Raw genomic sequence first — 20,746 nt, forward strand, 5'->3', positions numbered from 1 at the left:
ACAAAACTAGTGGAAACAACTAATAAATTTATAATTTATTCTTTTTATAGAAATTGAGATTATTAGAGGTCTTCATGACATCACCTGCACTGAAACACAGAATGTGTCCTTTGAGGTTGAGCTCTCCCATTCAGGGATTGATGTAATTTGGCATTTCAAAGGCCAACCCATACAGGCCAGTCCTAAATATAAAATTGAAGCACGTGGCAAAATATACAAATTGACAGTGGTGAAGATGATGAAAGACGATGAAGGAGAATATGTGTTTTATGCTGGAGAGAAGAAAACATCTGGGAAGCTTATAGTAGCAGGTTAGTAGGGTTAAAGTCCAAGGTTTTTATTTCACTGATTTAGAAAGTACCCATTGGACTTGGAGCAATAGTGCTGTTCCAGTGGGAGTTTGTCTTTAATTTATCCATTTCTTTATGTTCTCCTTGCCTTTCCCCTTATATTTTGTGATTACTATAATTTGAATCCTCAAATCTGCTGTGTTAATATATTTTGCTAGATCAGAAACACAGTATGAAATGCTGTATTATGCTTTTGATGTAAATACTGTAAGAAAGAGGTTTTGTCCTGTGTGTTCTCAGTATACCTGTGCTGATGGTAAAATAAAAGATAATAACTAGGATGGAAATAAGAAACATATATTTGTAATGTTCAGGTCATATTCTACTCCTGATTTTTCCCAGAGCTCAGAATGACTATGGCCATGCTGCAAATTAGGGCAAAGAATTCCAGCATCTACTTTTCATTTCTGTTTGGGGAAAAGCTGAACAGCAACACAACAAAAGAACGTGCTTTTTCTTCCCAACAGGTGGTGCCATTTCAAAGCCTCTCAGTGACCTGACTGTGGCTGAGTCCCAGACAGCTGTTTTTGAATGTGAGGTGGCAAATCCTGAATCAGAGGGCCGGTGGCTACAAAATGGTAGACCATTAGCTACGACAGATCAGTACCATGCTGAATCTGATGGTGTAAAAAGAAGGCTTGTTATCCCTGCGACCAAACTGGAGGATATGGGGGAATACAGCTATGAAATAGCAAGCTCAAAGACATCTGCCAAACTGAAGGTTGAAGGTCAGTACTTTCTATAATTAACTGATGTCTTTGAGACTTATTCCAGCATCACTCACACTATCTTGGACCAGTACTTAAGACACAAGTAAAAGAAAATAAATCAAATAAAAAACCCCAAACAAACAAAACCCTGAGCCTATCCAATAACAACAATGACAAAAACTAAACAAGCAAATTCCCAACCAACCAACCAACTAACAAAACAGACATATAAAACTCCAAAAACTCCAGAAACTGGATATTTGTCATGGATACTACAAGTAAAGCTTCCTTACTGTGTTCCCAGCACACTACTTTGCTGGAAAGTGTATAAACTACTATATAAATAAAATGAAGCAGCATTATTCAGTTTTATTAAAATTCAATTTTAGGCTTTAATTTTGATCTATTTTGTAAATTTTTTTTCTATTTTCTCCCTTTTTTTTTCCTAGCTGTTAAGATAAAGAAAACGCTAAAGAACTTGACTGTAACAGAATCACAGGAGGCAGTTTTCAGTGTAGAACTGACCCACCCTGATGTGAAAGGAGCTCTATGGATTAAAAATGGTGTTGAACTTGAATCAAGTGACAAATATGAAATTACAGTGAAAGGAACTGTTCACACACTGAGAATCAAACACTGTGTTGTCACTGATGAGTCTGTTTACAGCTTTAAACTTGGAAAAATAGGAGCAAATGCCAGACTTCATGTGGAAAGTAAGCCATTCTGCTTTGAATATTTGCTGTAATGTGTGTTTTGAATTCATATCATACACAGTGCTGAATATTGCTAACTTTTTTCCTCAAGCTGTCAAGATCATCAAAAAGCCAAAGGATGTGACTGCTTTGGAAAATGCTGTTGTATCATTTGAACTGAGTGTTTCCCATGATACTGTACCAGTCCGCTGGTTCCATAAAAATATTGAGCTTAAACAAAGTGATAAATACAAGATGATCTCTCAAAGAAAAGTTCACAAGCTTATGCTGCACAACATATCTCCCGATGACGCTGGGGAATACACAGCTCTTGTTGGGCAAATCGAGTGCAAAGCAAAACTGTTTGTGGAAAGTAAGTATTGTAAGAAAGTAGTTATATGAATTGTTACACCAACACTGAGCAACTTGACCTGACATGTCATAGCCTGTTACCCTTGGTTTTTTGCAGTCTTCCAAACATACTAACTTTTAGAAAATTCTCACTTTTTTTCCCTATCCTTTTAGGCATACACATCACAAAGACCATGAAAAATATTGAGATCCCTGAGACCAAAACTGCCTCTTTTGAATGTGAAGTTTCTCATTTCAATGTGCCAGCTGTCTGGCTGAAAAATGGTGTGGAGATTGAAATGAGTGAAAAGTTCAAAATAGTTGTCCAAGGGAAACTCCATCAGCTCAATATAATGAACACAAGCAGTGAAGACTCTGCGGAATACACTTTTGTCTGTGGAAATGATAGAGTCAGTGCAACCCTGACTGTAAAACGTATGTAAAAATTAAATTAACCGGAATATTTTACAGTTACCAGTAATAAGAAGTTTGTGTTAACACATGGGCTTAATGAAATTCTGACAAAACCAGCAGACTGTAGTGTTTTTAAACAACACTAAATAGCTTCAACAGCATTCTTTAAAGAGATATAGAAGTGGTGAACTTGAAAGTCAGATCCTGTGTTCTTCTCTTTAGGCCAATATGCCTAAATGTCTGGTCACCATAGGAGACTGAATTTGGATTCCTGTGTCATTCAGTAGTTGTGGGACATTTAATTGTAATAATCATTCTGAACACAGCATGTACTTTTTAATACTTCCAAAATCTTCTTAAAGAAGTTGAAGCATCTCTAATCTGGTTAGCATGCATTTAAAATAAATTAAAATAATGGAAAAAAGCAAACCATGTCCATTCCTTTCCTTTTAGCCATCCTAATTACCTCCATGCTAAAAGACATCAATGCTGAAGAGAAAGATACAATAACTTTTGAAGTTACTGTTAATTATGAAGGCATCTCATATAAATGGTTAAAGAATGGAGTAGAAATAAAATCGACTGATAAATGCCAGATACGAACAAAGAAGCTTACACACTCCCTCTCCATAAGGAATGTGCATTTTGGTGATGCAGCAGAATATACTTTTGTTGCTGGAAAAGCAGCTACATCAGCCACTTTATATGTGGAAGGTATTTGCTCTCTTGATTTGTATGTTTAGCAATTTCTCAGGCTGAAATAACATCACAGCACTCACTCTACTTTTTTTCTGCCCTAGCTCGTCACATTGAGTTTAGGAAGCATATTAAAGACATCAAAGTGGTGGAGAAGAAGAGGGCTATTTTTGAATGTGAAGTTTCAGAACCTGACATTCAGGTCCAGTGGATGAAGGATGGGCAAGAACTCCAGATTGGTGATAGGTAAACTATTGCTTCTACACCATATTAACTTCTGGTGTGTGTTTTCCCCCAGGGAATATCTAGCTCACTTTCTTTTCTGATGTGCTCAGGATGAAAATTCAGAGAGAGAAATATGTCCATCGTCTCATCATTGCTTCCACAAAGATGTCTGATGCTGGCCAGTACACTGTAGTAGCAGGTGGAAACACATCCAGTGCCAATTTGATTGTGGAAGGTCGTGACATTCGCATCAGAAGTGCCCAGAAAGATATTCAGGTAAGACCTATACAGATGAATAAATATTTCATAGCTTTGTCACACAAAGAATAATCCAAGGGAAGTGCAACAATATCTAATCAGGAAGAGTCATAGCACAAAAATCTGTAATCATAAGGTCAGAACCTTCACCTAAGAAACTGGAAAGTGAGACCAGAGGAAAAACCAATATTACTTCTATTATTTATTCTTTTTCAAAGGTCATTGAGAGACAAAGAGCTGAAATTGAATTTGAAGTCAATGAAGATGACATTGAGCCACAGTGGTACAAGGATGGTATTGAGATCAACTTCCAATATGAGGAAAGATACAAGTATGTGGTGGAAAGGAGAGTCCATCGAATGAGCATCTTTGAAACCACTTACTCTGACGCTGGAGAATATACTTTTGTTGCGGGACGGAATAGGAGTTCTGTTATTCTTTATGTGAATGGTATGTGGCCCCACAACCAATGTTTTGACTGTATTTATTACTCAGCAGTTTTCTGATTCTCATATGGCTTCTCTGGAATTCTAACTCTTCAAAGAAAAAAAAAAATTCAAAGAGATCATTTGGAACACTACTGAATTCCTCATGTACATGGGTGTTTCTTGCCCTATTGAAGTAACTGCCTAGTGGATGAAAATACCATAGCAGTTCTTTTCCTATGGTATTTACTTAGGCCAGAAAATTCTTGAGTCTAAATAGAACTACTTTGTTCAAATGGACAAATATGCCTTTCCAGAGTGATCAACCTAACAATTATTAGACACATTTTGCCAGAAACACTTATGCTAACACAGCTAATTAGGTTAAGGCACTTGCTCCTAAACCATTCCCCCTGTATCAAGGATGAGGACAGATTTTCATGGACACATAAGATTAGGAATAATAAGTGTTTGTTTTGCCTAATTCTTTGCAAATAATTTTCAATCACTAGTAATATCAATAATGAGATTTCTCTCTCTTTCCTTCTTTCTCTTGTCTCTCTTTGCCACCTCACTTTCCCCCAATTTCCAGCTCCAGAGCCACCCCAGATTATTCGGGAGCTAGAGCCAACTACTGTGGAGTCTGGCAAACCTGCCCGCTTTTGTGCTATTGTATCAGGCAAACCCCAGCCCAAAATTTCCTGGTACAAAGATGATCAACAGCTTTCTCCAGGTTTCAAGTGCAAATTTCTTCATGATGCACAAGAATATACCCTATTGCTGATTGAAACTTTCCCTGAAGATGAAGCAGTGTACACCTGTGAAGCAAAAAATGACTATGGAGTAGCTACAACTTCAGCTTCACTTTCAGTCGAAAGTGAGTTTCCTATGCTCTTAAAAACGTTTGTGAAATGAAATTTTCATTCTTCATCTTTAAAAATAACTTTTTTCTCTTTTTCTTTAGTCCCTGAAGTTGTCTCTCCTGAGCTAGAAATGCCAGTGTATCCACCTGCTGTCATAATACCACTACGTGATATTGTTACATCTGAGGGACATTCTGCTTGTTTTCAGTGCAGAGTTTCTGGAACAGGTGGGTTTAATGACATCCTATACATCTCTCCACCTCTCAAAATTTTTCGTCTTGAACTCAGAAAAAAATTCAGTAATATATGTGCTCAGATCAGTTTTTCCCTAGAAGTACAGATATTTGATACACACACAGCCAAGTGTTACTGACAAGTTTCAGTTAAGCACATCAAAGCACGGAAGTTTTAAACTGTCATAAACATATTAAGTGTTTCTAAAAAGATCTGTTTATCATAATTTCTCATAGTTTATCTTTGGAAACTTCTCAGCATTTTAAATGCTAACTGATGTTAGAAAACTCTGTCAGTGAGAAAGACACAGAGAGAAAAGCAGTACTGAATCAAATGAACATGAATTTCTGAAGACACACACTGCCATGTCCTTAACTACACAAACTGACTGAAACTGTGACTCAACGTTTCTCCTAATATTTCTAAGTATCATTCTGCAAACACTAAACTCTGGTTACTTTCTTTATCCTAGCACAAAAAGTATTTGCTAATTGTCCTTTGAGGTGTAGATTTTACTTGAATAAGTTTTTTGATTTAGATACATAGAATGTCCCTCTGCAATTAAAATATCTTTTTCCTTAACACGCATTCAAATAAAGCTACTTTTCTCCACTTAGCAAATGGCCTTGACTATGACTACTAGTGAAATATTCACATAGTAAACTGCAGAGTAATATCCAGTTCACAACCCAAAGAATTTAAAATTATTAATTATTATTTCAAGGCAAACAAAACTCCAAATTAAAAAATAATCCTATTTGACAGCTCTATAAAAATCAATGCAAATTGGTTATACACATATATATGCAAATATATATCATTTTCATTACCATCCCTTGAAATAAAACTCCATTAAATTAAAAAATAAAAGCTTTAGAAAAAATCTGATTCTGCTTCAGAAAATATATGTTGGAAATACTGGCCAACCCTTTGTGCACTGCATGCTAGTGTAATATTTTTTAATAGAACTGTACTTATGTGAATGTGGAACCTGCATTTATAGCACAGAATATAAGGATCCTTTCATCTAGATCACCCCTCGTGGAATCATTTAGGTAGAAAAAGACCTCAAAGATCATCCAGTCCAACTATTAACCCAGAACTACTGAGTCCAGAAATAAACCATGTCCCTAACTGCCAAATCTACATGGCTTTTAAATACCTCCAGGGATTGTGACTCTACATTTCACTGGGCAGCCTGCTCAATGCTTGACAACCCTTGCAATGAAGTAATTTTTCCTATTGAAAATCTCCTTTATTGAATACACTATCCAAATGCATTTTCATACCTCTCACTTGTGTTATAAAAACCTTTTATATTAGGTTAGGTAACAGATGATTGCAAGTACAGTTGTTTAATGGTAGGCATTGTGCAACTGGCTATTGAAAACACTCTTCTGATAATAGTAATAACACACTACTTGAGTAACAACATATGATTGATGATGTAGTACAGTGACAGATGGAGAGAAAAAGCTAAAATCTGCTTTAATTCACTCCCATGTCTACAATAATCTGTACAAGTAATACATTTTATATAGGAATATATAAATCTTTCTTGAGAAATATGGCAAGTAATGTTTGCAACAAAAAGAGGGAAGATGCTGTACTTAGCAGAAGAATGATCTGTTTTAATTTCTTAACCTGACTAGCTCAAGCTAGATATTTTATAGCCTGTTTAATCATGCAACTGTAGCAAAATCACATTTTTTAAAAGATATTTTCTCTGACTTTAGCCGTACAAAAATATTTTTAAATTTTTACACTATGAGAGTCAAGGAAGAATGATTTTTAGTCAATAATATATCAGCACCAGAATCAGTTTTCCCATACAAATATTTCCAGTGCACAAATCAAAACCTAAAGCAACAAGTGGGTCACTTTCCCCTCATCATATTTTACCAGAATAATACAAGGCACATTTAAATTTAAATGTTTGTGTTTAATACTTCTGAAAGATATAAATATAAAAATAGCATTTACTTGCCAGTATAATATCATAATTCAGACCTTTTTGTTTTCTATCTTTTGCCTGAGCAGATCTGAAAGTGTCTTGGTACAGCAAAGAGAAGGAGATCAAGCCATCACGTTTTTTCAGAATGACTCAATTTGAAGACACTTACCAGCTGGAGATTGCTGAAGCTTACCCAGAGGATGAAGGGATCTATACCTTTGTGGCGAGCAACTCTGTAGGCCAAGTGACCAGCACTGCCACCTTGAAGTTAGAAGGTACACTGTGCCATTAAAAAAGTTGTCTTTTTCAGGTCATGTTCCAATAATTATCTTAATATACACTGATACTGATATGTGAGTTGTTGTCTGTCATGTTGTCTTTTAACTCAATTAATTGCTGCCATTTACAATGTCCACAGTGTACATTTATGTCTCCAAAATATATGTCATGAACAGAAAAAAGTATTTCAAGATTTTTTCATGTTCCATGCCCCCTTTTCATTTACTCCAGTCTTAAAATCTGACATGCACCAAAGGTAAAAACCTTCTTTCTAATGGAATTTTTTTGCTTACACATTCTTTGATTTGCCTTGTGAAGACAATCTAGTAGTTTTTGTATGAAATAAATTACTTTGAAGGTTTTGAAAAACATCTCAAATAGAGGTATGTAACAGGTACGCGGGCAACTGAAAAGAAATCCTTTACAGTCATATGAATTAGTGAAACATTGATCAAAATTTTAGAGCAGAAATACTGTTTGGAGAATTTGCTGTTCTATATTGTTCTTGATATTATTTAACCATAAATATTTTGTTTTCTTTTTGCATTAGATTTTATAAATGATGAATGAGAATAATTCATGCTGTTGCGAGTTAGAAAAAAAAATTTGAATGAGAGAGAAAATTCATTGTAGTGTAGGGTAAGAAATTAAAAGTTGGCATGCTTCTTTTCAGGATTTAAAAATGTTGAAGAAGTTACATCAGAGTCCCCTTGGCATGTTTCTTCATCTGTTTCACTTAAGGAGGAATCTGTTGGCCAAAGGCCCACCTTTATCCAGCCTATTTCAAGCTGCAGGGTATGCAGCGGGGAATCAGTCAGATTTCAAGCTAGAGTCTCTGGCAGGCCCAAACCAAAAATCCAGTGGTTTCATAATCAACAACTCATGTTGCCAAAAAAAGACTTAGTTTTCCACTTTGATGAGTCTACAGGCACAGCTATACTGATAATAGTAGATGCTTTCTTAGAGCATGCTGGCCAATACTCTTGCAAGGCAAGAAATAGTGCTGGAGAAACAACTTGTACAGCTACACTTACAGTGACTGCAGAAGGTAAAGCCCCATTTTTACTTCAAAGGGATTCAATTTGTTGCATACCACACTTTTATGCTGTTACTAATTTTTTCCTTGTTTCACACCTTTTCTTTCCCACCTAACCTTAATAGAACCCTCAGTAACCCAGCCACTCTCATTTCTTGTCTTTAAGCTGTAACATTTGGAAATTTTCAAGTTTGTATCTCAATATAGGTCAAAGAATAGAAATGCTTTAATGAAGGCATTCAGGATTTTAAAACAAGTCGTTTAATGATCTTTATAGCAGTAACTGAGGTATTTTGCACTATTCTGTCGGAAAAAAAAAAGATATAAAAGAAAATACCTCCTTTAAAAGTGCCATTAAGTTTCCAACTAAAATGGACCACTTTGGTGAAAGAAGAGACAAGCACCGAGTATCAACTGCATGACTAGTTTAGGCATCCTTTGTTATTCATACATGTGAATGGATAACTTCTATGTCAACAGAGTAGCATGTCTGGCATGCTGTGTTTTCAAATGAAGATAATTCATTTTCATCCTCCATGCTGTTTGATTTTGTTCAGAGCATGGCCCAGTAAAGTTCTTAGATACTAATGTTGTTGTTTTTGTTACTTGATTACACAGTGCAAGCCCTAGATAGGCAAAGTTCTGGGAAAGATTTAAAAGAGTCTATCCGGTCACAGTCTATATCAGAACTTCATGTTTCTCCTCTCACAAAGAAGAACATTGAAACTTATCAAAAAGAATTTAAATCAGTGCAACAACCATCACAGGAATTGCATGTACAGGTTTTTGAAAGTGTATCAGAAAGTTTGACCATGAAGGCTACATCAATTGAAGAAATTAAAGCTGTGCACACCTCAGTTCTTTCTCAAACATCTCAGAGCACCAAAATCTCTATGATGACCTCTCAAGAAAACAAAGATGTCCCTCCAACGATTCTCTTGCAACTCAGAGACCTAACTGTGAAATGTGGTGACACTGCTCAGTTCATATGTGCCCTAGAAAATGAATTCTATGAGTTTCTTTGGGCCCATGAAGGTAAAAAGATAGAATTGTCTGAAAAATTGAAGATATCACAAAACGGAAATGTTCTTCTGCTTACGATCCTGAATGCCCAGCTTTCAGATCAAGGACTGTACAGTTGTACTGTGTATAATGACTATGGAGGGACAACAACATCAGCAATACTAACAGTCAAAGGTGGTTATCTGACTTTTAACATTTTTACTTACTTTTTGCAGCTTCATTATAACTGCCTACAGCCCACTCCTATTACCTTTATTATCAGTATTTAATTGAGAAAGCTCTAGTAATAATGCTCTGGGGTTTTTCCTCCACATTTACAGCTCTATTCATAAGTAACATGTGCAGTACTGGGAAGTTGGTACTGTAACTTTGTGCCTCTTCCCATAAAGTCACAGATGTCTCAAGCTTTTTATTCCTCATATCCTTCATTACATGCAGTGAGATGTAAAGAAAAACAAGCTTGTAGGAATTTTTATATTTTGTTAATTCCTGAAGCAGGAGTTTAAGGAAGAAAAGAATGCCAGATGCAATTTTGAATTACCAGGTCATTTCTAAACCCAGCATGTTTCCAACAAATCCAAGATTCCAATTCCAAAGTTTGCAATATAAGTTAATGTACTTGAAAGGATTAATGGGTGGAAGTATTGTATTACTGCAATACTGAACTGTCTTCTACTTTTCACTCTTCCTAATATATTGTGTTTACTTTTTGCTTAAACTCCTTCTACCTCTTCCTGACATCCATGTATTAAAATGTTAGTAGTGTTACCACTAGAGAAGACCCAGAAGTGTATTGTTACAGGTGATAGTATTTCTGATGAGTTCAAAGGAATTAAGACCAGAAAACTAAGATGAATAATGAAAAGGGCATTGACCCTGTCAATCTGGCTCTTAATTACTGAAACTTCTTTCTTCACTATAGAGCTGCCAAAAGCATTTTACATAATCTTCTGCTGCTACTTTCCAAATTAAGGCTCTAGATTAGAAGCAAAGATGTGCTTTTTTATAGTCACTCTGGGAAAGACCCACAGGCTTAACTGGTACCTAGAACTAGCCCAACAGAATAGAGTTCTTAAATGTGCCATCACTCATGTTTAATAGCACTGTTTTAGCACTAATATACAGCATATTCTATCAATACTAACTACTGGGTTTTCTCCCTGTAAGTATAAGGATGTTTTTTATTCCTGCAAAACATCTGAACTAATACTTTTCCTAACTTTATTCTTACCTAGCAAAAGAAGCACAAGCCAAAGCAGTAACAAAAATTACTCTTGAATCAGATTCTAAAAGCTTTAAAGCAGCCAAAGATTGTCAGTTTAAAGCATCTGAAGTTAAGCAAGAATCTCCAAAGAAAATCTCAAGCTTGTTTATATCTACATCCCAAAGACCACATGAAACTGAGAAGCAAAGAAATAGAGTATACTATCCTGATGTTGTGCCATGTGAAGACATCGCAGAAACTGACGCCAAAGCACCAGAGTTTCTTGAAGCTCTGCCTTCAGAAACCACTGTAAAAGAAGGAGATGATGTGTTTCTCTTTTGCATAATGAAAGGTGTGCCTACACCTTGCGTAGTCTGGCTGTGCAATCAGCTAGTAGTTGAGGAGTCTGCACTGTGTTCCCTAAAACACGATGGGCCACTGTGCAGTTTAAGATTGTTGAAAGTTGGTCAGGACCACGAGGGTATATACAAGTGCAGAATAGTTAACCCTGCAGGACAAGCCGAGTGCAGCACCCATCTGAAAGTGACAGGTTGGCAACTGCATGTTCCTTCCGAGTATCAATTCCTCATGCATAGCATCATAACTGCATTCCACTACATTCATTCCCTAGGAGATGATAAGGAACGAGAAGTATCTCATTAGTCTGTGGATTGTTGAATGTTTTCTTCAGGGATTTACGGCATGATAAAGGCATGTTGTTTTAGAAACTTTCCCCCACCCTGCAAAAAGAAAGCAAATATTAGAGAAAAATGTACATTGCAAACAAGTTTGAAAATATTTGATTACTTTATTCTCAAAATTGATCAAGTGTTTGAATTGTCTGGCATGCATTTATGTGTGTGTGTGTACATGTGGATTTATGTCTATTTGCAAAACAGATTGGACATTTTTACTATATAAAGTGTTGATCGGCACATTTAACAATTATAGCTCAAAAATATTTGTCTTTTTTATTCTAGCTCCTGAAAAAATTGTTCATGAGAAGCTAGAGGAAGAGGTTGAAATGGAAGTGAAAGGTACAATAACCAATGAAAATAATTATTACCAGTTATTAGTAATGTTGTGGAAAGGTTTTATCAGCTTCCATGAAGTGTCTGCTGGGGAAAGACACACTTTAAAGCATATTGGAACATGTTGCATGTTTGTTTTGATATGCAAAGGGTTACCTGCATTATAAGGTTATTTAAGTTTTAAAATATGTTTAAAACTTCAAATCTATAATTGTGCAGCCATATTTTTAACTTTTACTTCATGCTTTGCAGCTGTTCACAGAGCTCATATATGTTCAATTTCCTTTTGAATGCATGGAATAGTTTACTTCAGAAGGAAGTTATACAAATCTTAATTGTATTACTTTTAAACAAGTTAGCAGCCTAACATTAATAGGTTCAATGGACACTATTGGATGGATAGATGAAGTATACTAGAGAGTATTTGTTGTTTAGGTTATGTGAAAGCTACACATTCCCATTGATTCCTCGCACTTTTTTTTACATACATTAATTCATCATTATACATCTCTTACCCTGGCTTGCAGATAGCATACGTGGTTCATGTTGCTTGCTTTTCCCCCCGTGCATAACACTGTGGAGTTAGTGGCTGTATTAGTTCGAATAAACGCCTTCTCATTTCATGTCACTTACTTTTAAAAAAATATATTTCAAACTATTTTTTTCAATTGTTTGAACATATCTACAAACAGAGGGGTCAGAAAGGGCGTTTATTCTACTGTCTGCAAGTCAGGTAAGATTTTCTTCTTTGCCACCCAAAGACACACAGCTTTTCCAGGCAACAAAAACATATACGCAGAAGAACATGTTATTTTGAAATTCTTTTTTTGCTTGTTCAAGAAGAAATTTCCAGTCTGAAGAAAGAACAGACAACGAACGATTTTCGTGTCAATCTTTAAAACAGAGCAAGGCGTTGCGTTTATTCGAACAAATATGGTGAGTGAATTACTTTTTTTTCCTGGGTGTGTGATGAAATCTGTTGCATGCCCATTTTTTATTTCAATATATTGCTACTTTTTTACAACCAGGTGGTAGGCAGAGCGTGACATGCTGTAACCCGGTCTCCTTCTCTTGCAGAACAGCGCAGCGTGGACTTCGAGGGACACGGCACAGCGGCGGTGCTGGCTTGCCCCCAGAACCGTAAACCCATCTTCACACAGGGACTGAAGTGTAGGTCTGTCCTGGAGGGGGACCCCGCGTTGTTCCGGTGCAAGCTGGTGGCGTGCCCGGCCCCGCACATGGCCTGGTTCCACAACAACCGGGCCGTGCTCCAGGACTGCCGCAAGGTGATTCGCACCGAGAGCACGGAGCACACGCACTGCGCCAGCCTGGAGCTGCGGGATGTGCGGGAGCACGACGCTGGCAGCTACAGGGTATTTGCCATTAACACTGAGGGCTCAGCCGAGTCCACCGCCTCCCTGCTGGTGTCCCGCAGGGGCGAGCGGCGGGGCCCAGCTCCGGCCGGGAGTGCGGAGTGGATGCGGCCGAGCTGGGGGTGCCTGCTGCAGCAGCGGCGGGAGGAGCGGCTGCGGGTGGTGCTGCGCTGCACCGGCTCCCCCTTCGACAAGGGGCAGGAGGCTGAGCCTGGGCACCTCTCACCAGCCCGGGGCAAGGTACGAACCATCCGTTTCCAGAGCCTGCCGATCGGGAGGCCGTGCCGCCCAGGGCTGGCGCACGGTAGGGAGCACAGGGCCACAGTGGCTAATGCTGAGGAGCTGCTGGATGAGGAGACCCGCTGGAAGCTGCAGAGGCTGCGGGAAGCAAAGAGGGCAGCACTGCAAAAGAAGCAGGAATTCCTCATGTCTAGGCCTCAGGAGGCACCTCCTGAGCAGCCCAGCCCACGTAAGGTGGCTGCCAAAATGGTTGGCTCAAAGCCCCTCACAGTGCAGGTAGTGAAGCAATACTCCAGGTCCAAGGACCTGGGGGAGAGATGGCAGGTGCAAGGTGGGCTCCTGGAGCCCTGCCCACCCCTCTTTGTACAGGAGATCAAGCCCCAGGAAGCTGTTGAGGGACAAAGATGCGCTTTCTCCTGCCTCTTCCACGGCCGCCCACAGCCCACCATCACTTGGTACAACAATGACAAGCCTGTGGGGCGCATCCAGGGCACTGCTGTCCACACCACAGGGTGCTGCTCCACACTGACCTTTCCATCTGTGCTCCCACAGCATGGTGGCACTGTCACCTGTGTGATCTTCAACCCCCTGGGCACAGTCAGCACCTCCGCTGGACTCCGTGTGAGGCGGCGAATGCCAGCCTATCAGTACGCAAAGAAGGAAAAGGAGGAGATGAAAGTGGAGGAGAAGAAAGAGGTGAAGGAGGATAAAAGGGAGAAAGAGAAGAAGGAAGAGGAGAAAATGATGGAGGAGGAGGAAGAAATTGGTGTGGTCTTTGCAGCAGAGAAGGGACTGCCAAGTGTAGTTCCACACTCAGACTTGCTGTCGCTGCCTGTGGAAATCAAAATCACTGCCCCCACTCCAACTCCAGAGCAAGACACAGAGACAAGAGAGGTCCCACGACTCCCTCCAGAGCAGGCTGCTTCCACCATGAAGCACAAATTTAAGTTTTCATTTGATATGGGAAATGAACCACCCCAAATTGTGACGGAAGCCCCAGCACATACTCATTGCTGTGAAGGAGAGGAAGTGGTGTTGGAGTGTGCTGTGTCTGGGCAGCCCCCACCTGTTGTGAGCTGGTCCTTGAATGGCCAGAGCCTCTCTGTCAGTGAGAGACTGAGATTTGAAGAGGGCAAGAATGGCGTGTATCGCTTACACCTTCAAGAGGTCTCTGTCACAGACGCTGGGCGATATTGTTGTGTGGCCACAAATGTGGCTGGAACAGCACAGACTGCCTCTGAGCTGACAGTGCAGCCCAGGGCACCCAAGCTGTACAGCAAGGGTGAAGGCACTGAGGAACTGCCTGCCATGGACCATGTTCTGCACCTGCAAGGCCTCAGCATACTTGGTAGGGATGAAGAGGAAAAAATTGCATGCCCCAAGGAGGAGGAAGCCCACCTACCCTGGTCCCTGAGGTTGTCTCCACCTCCTGGTGACCAGTTGGAAGATTGTGAGGAAACACCTCACATCAGGGAAAGTGAGATGGAGGGAAAAATGGTGCTGGATATCACAGAAGTTTATGCAAGGCAAGAAATGGGCAATACAGAAGAAAGGGTGAGTTATACAGATGGTATTTCTGAGATGAGGCAGAACAGGGGAAAAGCTGTCTCTGAGGAACACAGCTTTGGAATTGATACCACTGAATTGCACCCTACTATATCTAGGGAAGGATGTGAATTAGCAGCCAAGGACTCAGGTCACTTTTCTGAGGAGCTGGAGCCTGAAGGAAGCAAGGTGGTACCACATACAGATACTCTGTCCTGGGACATCTTAGAGTCACCATTTATGGAAGTGCAAGGGCAAACACATGCTCCTGAGCAGTCTGCTCTGGCAGGGGAGTGTAAGGATTTATCACTTATGGAAGTGCAAGAGCAAATACATGCTACTGAGCAGTCTGCTCTGGTAGGGGAGTGTAAAGATTTATCACTTATGGAAGTGCAAGAACAAATACATGCTCCTGAGCAGTCTGCTCTGGCAGGGAAGGGGAAGGATTTATCTTTTATGGAAGTGCCAGAACAAATACATGCCTTTGAGCAGTCTGCTCTGGCAAAAGAAGGTAAGGATTTCTCATTTAAGGAAGTGCAAGAACAAACACATGCCTTTGAGCAGTCTGCTCTAGCAGGGGAGTGCAAGGATTCATCATTTGTGGAAGTGCAAGGGCAAGCACATGCCCCTGAGCAGTCTGCTTTGGCAAGGGAGTGTAAGGTTTCACAATTTTTCATTCCTGTATCGCCTGTGGTGCAAGACAGAAGTGATGTCTGCACAGAGTGTGATGCCCCTGCCGGGGAGGCAGTGACTCCTGATGTGCCTCTTGTGGAAGAGCCAAGTGTGCCCCACCTGCAGGACCACATTGCAAGCACCCCCACAAAGGAGGAGTTTGGCTTTTATGAATTCTATGCAGGAGAGCAGCAGGAGGAACAGGAAAAGGAGCAGGAAAAATCAGTTGGTATTGAACAGAGCATTAAAGCTGATGATAATCTTTCTAAAGAAGTAATTGATGATGGTGATGACACACATTGGAAAATACAAAGTGACAGGCAAATGCTCCAAGAAATTGAGTCTGATGCATACAGCCCTTCTTTGAATCTAATCCCCACTCCTCCTGGCATAGAAAACTCAGGTCAGGTTTTTACTGAGAAAGCTGAAGAAGTGGAAGAGGTGCATTTCAGAGAGCAGCTGTTGCCCTCTGAGCCTGACACTGAGATCATATTTGATCTGAAGAAGTTTGCAGAGCCTTTCCCAGCTGCAGAGACTGTGCACACAGAACAGGCACAAACCCCCACAGCACTGGAAAGTGTGGAGGTCATCACTGGGATCATCTCCCCAGTGCACCAAAGTGATGTGCTTGAAGGAGAGATGTCTCTGAGTGAGGAGCTGCGTCAGAGCTACAGGATGCAGCAGGAGGAGGTTGATGCCCAGGAAGAGGAAGAGGAAAGAGAAATCACAACAGCTGATTTGCAAACTCCTAATGGGGACCTTGGCAGTGTCATGGTATCTGCTGAGGATGGACATTCTGCTGAAGAAGTTCAGGATTCAAAGATGAGTGTCTGTGGAGAGGACTCAGAAAAAGTTAATGAATTTCTAGTGGAGCCCACACCAAGTTTCCAAAGAGGAGTTGAGGAAACACATGTGTGGGAGAGTGGGGAACGGCTGGAGACCACAGACTCCCAGAGTGACAGCTTCATTATGGACTTGAAAAAAGCTGCACATGAAAAGAAACTCCAGGCTGGGCATGAGGCTGAGGAAGATGGTGGTTCTGAGACAGAAAAGTTCTTTGAGCCAGGAAGGAGCAGCTTCAGCTTCAGCTGTGAGATGGAAAGCACAGATTCCCCTGAGGAGATGCTCAGAGACATCCAGCAGGAACCAAACACAACCAAGGGCTTCTCTTTGGGGAAACTCATCCTTGGGTTAGTAATGGATGATCCTGTGGCACAGAAGGAGCAAAGGAAGGAGTCTTGGGACAAAAAGAGGACTCCCACTGAGGAAGCCTCTGAGAATAATGGAGAAGAAATGTGGGAGGATACTTCTGCAGGTCCAGAGCCCAGTGCTGTTCAAATCTCAGAGCTGGAGCCTGATTTGTCCCTGGCCAATTATTTAAGATCCACTGGGATATATGAAACTCCAACTCTCAAAGGCACAGTTCAGAAGGAGCAGCAAGAAACTATAACTTCACTGGAAGTGGAGGAGGTTACCTTCAGCACGGTTTATGATTATTACAACAACCATCAGGAATTTGCCCGGCCCTTCTCTCCTGAGTCAGAAATGTCTATAGAGCTGGAGAGTGGGAGCAGAGAGGAGTCACCTGATTCAGACCGCTTCTACACACCTCCATCCTCCGTGGAAATCTTTGAAACTGCTTCATCAGCATCCTACCACACGCCGCTCAGCACACCCGAGCGCTACTCCACACCCTCCGAGGGCTCAGGGTACAGCACGCCGCCCGAGCGCTACTCCACACCGTCCGAGGGCTCGGTGTATAGCATGGCCCCTGAGCACTACCCCTCACCTTTCGACAGTTCAAAATGCAACACACCCTCAGAGCAGTATTTCACACCCTTTGAGGGACCCTACTCTGCATCGGGGGACAGCACTCCACCGGAACGCTACCGGACACCCACTGGGGAGTATATGGATGCCCTGACCATGCTCCCCCTGTGTGAGAGGAGGCATCAGCCTCCAGACCAGCCCCAGTCAAATGGGTTTATGACCCCCTGTGAAGCCCTGGAGCCATCAGGCAGGGACATGCCACCAGCATTCCTGAAGGCATTGAGCGGGAGGAGGTTGTATGAGGGCAGCGCACTGATGTTTGTGGCTGAGGTGGTGGGTGTGCCCAAGCCAGGAGTGAAGTGGTATCATAATAAGTCTCTGCTGGAGCTGGATGAGAGAGTGCAAATAGAGAAGGACGGGGACAAATATATTCTGGAAATTACTAATGTCCAGAAAGCTGATGAAGGACAGTATCTGTGCCATGCAGTGAACATTGTTGGGGAAGCTAAAAGTATTGCAGAGGTGGAGGTTTTGCCTGAAGATGGACGGTCACTGGCACTGCCACCCCCTGTCACCCACCAGCATGTTATACACTTTGACATGGAGCAAAGCACATCTTCAAGGTCCCCTTCACCACAGGAAATCCTCTTGGAAGTGGAGCTGGATGAAAATGAAGTGAAAGAGTTTGAGAAGCAGGTCAAAATCATAACCAGTCCTGAGTTTAGCCCAGACAAGAAGAGCATGGTGGTTTCCCTAGATGTACTTCCACTTGCCTTGTTAGAGCAAGCTGCAAGCTTGGCAGCAGGGGAGAATGAGGATGTAAAAATTGATTTCCAAGTAACTGAAATGCCTCCACGCTTTGCTGTGCCCATTACAGATATCAAGGTGACAGAAGGCTTGGATGCAGTTTTTGAGTGCGTTGTAACAGGTACTCCCGTCCCAGTAGTTCAGTGGTTCAGAGGTGACACGTGTGCGACACCTGGCACAGGGAAGTATGTTGTGAGTCAGAAGGAGGGACTTCACAGTCTGAAGGTCAAAAATGTAGGACCTTCTGATAGCGGCTTGTATCGCTGTCAGGCAACTAATAGGCTGGGAGAAGCAACTTGCAAAGGCTCCCTTATGGTCATGGCTCAGCAGGAAGCAAATGCAGTGAGCAGTGAGACAGTCACAGGCTGTGAGCCACACAGGTCCCAGAAGTGTGACTTGCTTTTGAGTACGACTGTGAGCCCAGGTGATCAGTCAGAAATAGAGCTGGAATTTGAGTTTGAGCCGCACAAAGATGACTCAGAAAAAGCAATCCAACTGCTTGCAGTGACTCAACAAGAGCAGGAAGTGGAAGGGGAGAAGCATGTCAACATTAATTTTGATGTGTTTGCAGAGCCATCCAAAGAGGAATGGGTGGAGTTTAGGGCAGAGGACTCAGAGAGCTGCAGCTTTGAGTTCCAGGTCACAGAAGCTCCTCCCAGATTTGTGAGGCTTATTTCTGACTACAGTACATTTGTAGGTGCCTCAGTGTGCTTCCAGTGTCTTGTGACTGGTTCCCCCTGTCCCAGTGTCCACTGGTACAAGGATGGGGTGTTGTTGGAAGGGGATAGATACTGTGCACAGGAAGAGCAGAATGGCTTGCACAGTCTTACCATTGAAAACCTGGTGCAGAGTGACAGTGGGCAGTACAAATGTATAGCTACTAACAGGGCAGGAACTGCTGAGACTTGTGCTGTGTTAACATTATACTAAATTTCCATCATTTATTTCAGAGTCTGTCTTGAAATACTAAGTGTTTTTATGTTGTTCTTCACTGCAGGTAAAAATGCAGCACTCATTTTAGGGGCATTGTTTTCATCTCTCTAAGGATGAAAACCACTCTGTGGGCATATTTGTATTTCACTTAGGTTTGCCTTCTTTGGCGAATTTAAGTGAGATTTAATCCATGCATAGATTTTGTGCACTCTTTCTGCACTGATGGATATTTCAGACTCCTTCTACGCTCCTTGTTCATTCTTGTAAAGATATTTTAATTGACACTCATTTGCGTAGGATTAATTTTTTGGTATAATGTATATATACCTATGTGTCTGTAACAGTGCAATCACTATTGTTTTATGTAGGCTAGAAATCACCTGAAAATGTAGACACCACCTTTTTCTTGTGACCTAAAGGTATGGAACGCTAACTTATGTTTGCTGTTTAGTTTGGGTATAGTTCTGTTAAAGAACTCCTTAAATTGTTACTTCCCCTTCTCAAAATGTTGTGTCAGAACATGATTCAAATCCTGTTTATGGTTTCTATCACTGCAAAATTCTTACATCTATGGGCCTCTTTCATGGAATTAAATGCCTTTTTTAAGTCAATGAAATTATGCTGTTGCAAAGAAAAGCAGAGCAATGGGAAGAAAAATGAAAATTTTGCACTTGTAGAGACTGAACAGGATTTTCTTCTCTATTACCAAGTAATAAACATGAAAGCATATTTTGTACTGTATTTTTAGAAGTTAAAGGGAAAGGACAAAGGGAGTGTATTAATAACGAATCAATTATATTACTGTAAATTCATTAAAATAATTTTGGTTGTCCCTGTATTCCAGTGTCATTCGTAAAAAAATGCATAGTAGTAAAAAACATAAGATACTTTTATGCAGTATTCTTCTCACATTAGAACTGGATCTCCACATATTCCTTTTTTCTTTCTCTCGTTTTTTTTATTATTAAGAACAGTTAAGTGTGCTCTGTATCGAGATGACCAGAAATAAGGGGAATATATTCAGTTGTTATGTGTGGCATTTTCTCAGCACAGGAGATTTTTGCATTAATGTTCTCAATGTGAATGTATATTTTTATATTTAAAGTAATGCTAATATTTAGGAGGAAGCAGCAGTAGCTGACATAATTGAATCAGAATTAAATCTATCTTACATAAACAATGATAAATTGATTAAGAAAATCTGTTAAATGGAGGAAAGCTATTAATTAACGTTCCTCACAACCTAAATTACTTTCTAATGCACATACCAACTTTCCAGTCACCTATGTGTCAAGATGAGATCTTGAGTTCAAGATCCCTAAGCAAAAATTGGTTTTACTTTATTTACCTGTTAATGAGATTCTTCCAGTTATTTACAAATTTCTGTCAGTTGCCTTGCAAAAAGCTTTAAGCAGAGTGACTTTAAGCATAAAAACTACTCCTATAGTATGTTCAGTTATGTTCATACCATTTCTTATTTCTGAGTTTGATGTGTCCTCCAAGTGAGACCACCATGTCTCAAAAAATCTGTTATCTTCTAATACTATCCCATCACTCACCTGGGATACTAATTTTCATTCAAAAGATTCACTTTGCCCAATCATGATGCCTGATAAAAATTTAAAATCAGGAGTGGCAAGTTCTAATAACCCAGTATCCAG

General features: G+C 40.5%; 1 protein-coding gene across 1 annotated transcript in view; it reads left to right on the top strand.

The window, feature by feature from the left end:
• Window positions 1–20,746, top strand: part of TTN (titin) — a 237,258-nt gene that overhangs the window by 27,352 nt on the left and 189,160 nt on the right. The window contains 13 exon segments of the mRNA XM_054515423.1: window positions 51–311; window positions 818–1,078; window positions 1,510–1,773; window positions 1,865–2,125; window positions 2,278–2,538; window positions 2,971–3,231; window positions 3,318–3,459; window positions 3,549–3,714; window positions 3,915–4,146; window positions 4,714–4,998; window positions 5,086–5,211; window positions 7,259–7,447; window positions 11,695–11,751. Of these exon segments, the coding sequence (XP_054371398.1) occupies window positions 51–311; window positions 818–1,078; window positions 1,510–1,773; window positions 1,865–2,125; window positions 2,278–2,538; window positions 2,971–3,231; window positions 3,318–3,459; window positions 3,549–3,714; window positions 3,915–4,146; window positions 4,714–4,998; window positions 5,086–5,211; window positions 7,259–7,447; window positions 11,695–11,751 (2,766 nt within the window).

Source organism: Molothrus ater, chromosome 7 (genome assembly GCF_012460135.2).
Source record: "Molothrus ater isolate BHLD 08-10-18 breed brown headed cowbird chromosome 7, BPBGC_Mater_1.1, whole genome shotgun sequence".
Taxonomy (NCBI): Eukaryota; Metazoa; Chordata; class Aves; order Passeriformes; family Icteridae; genus Molothrus; species Molothrus ater.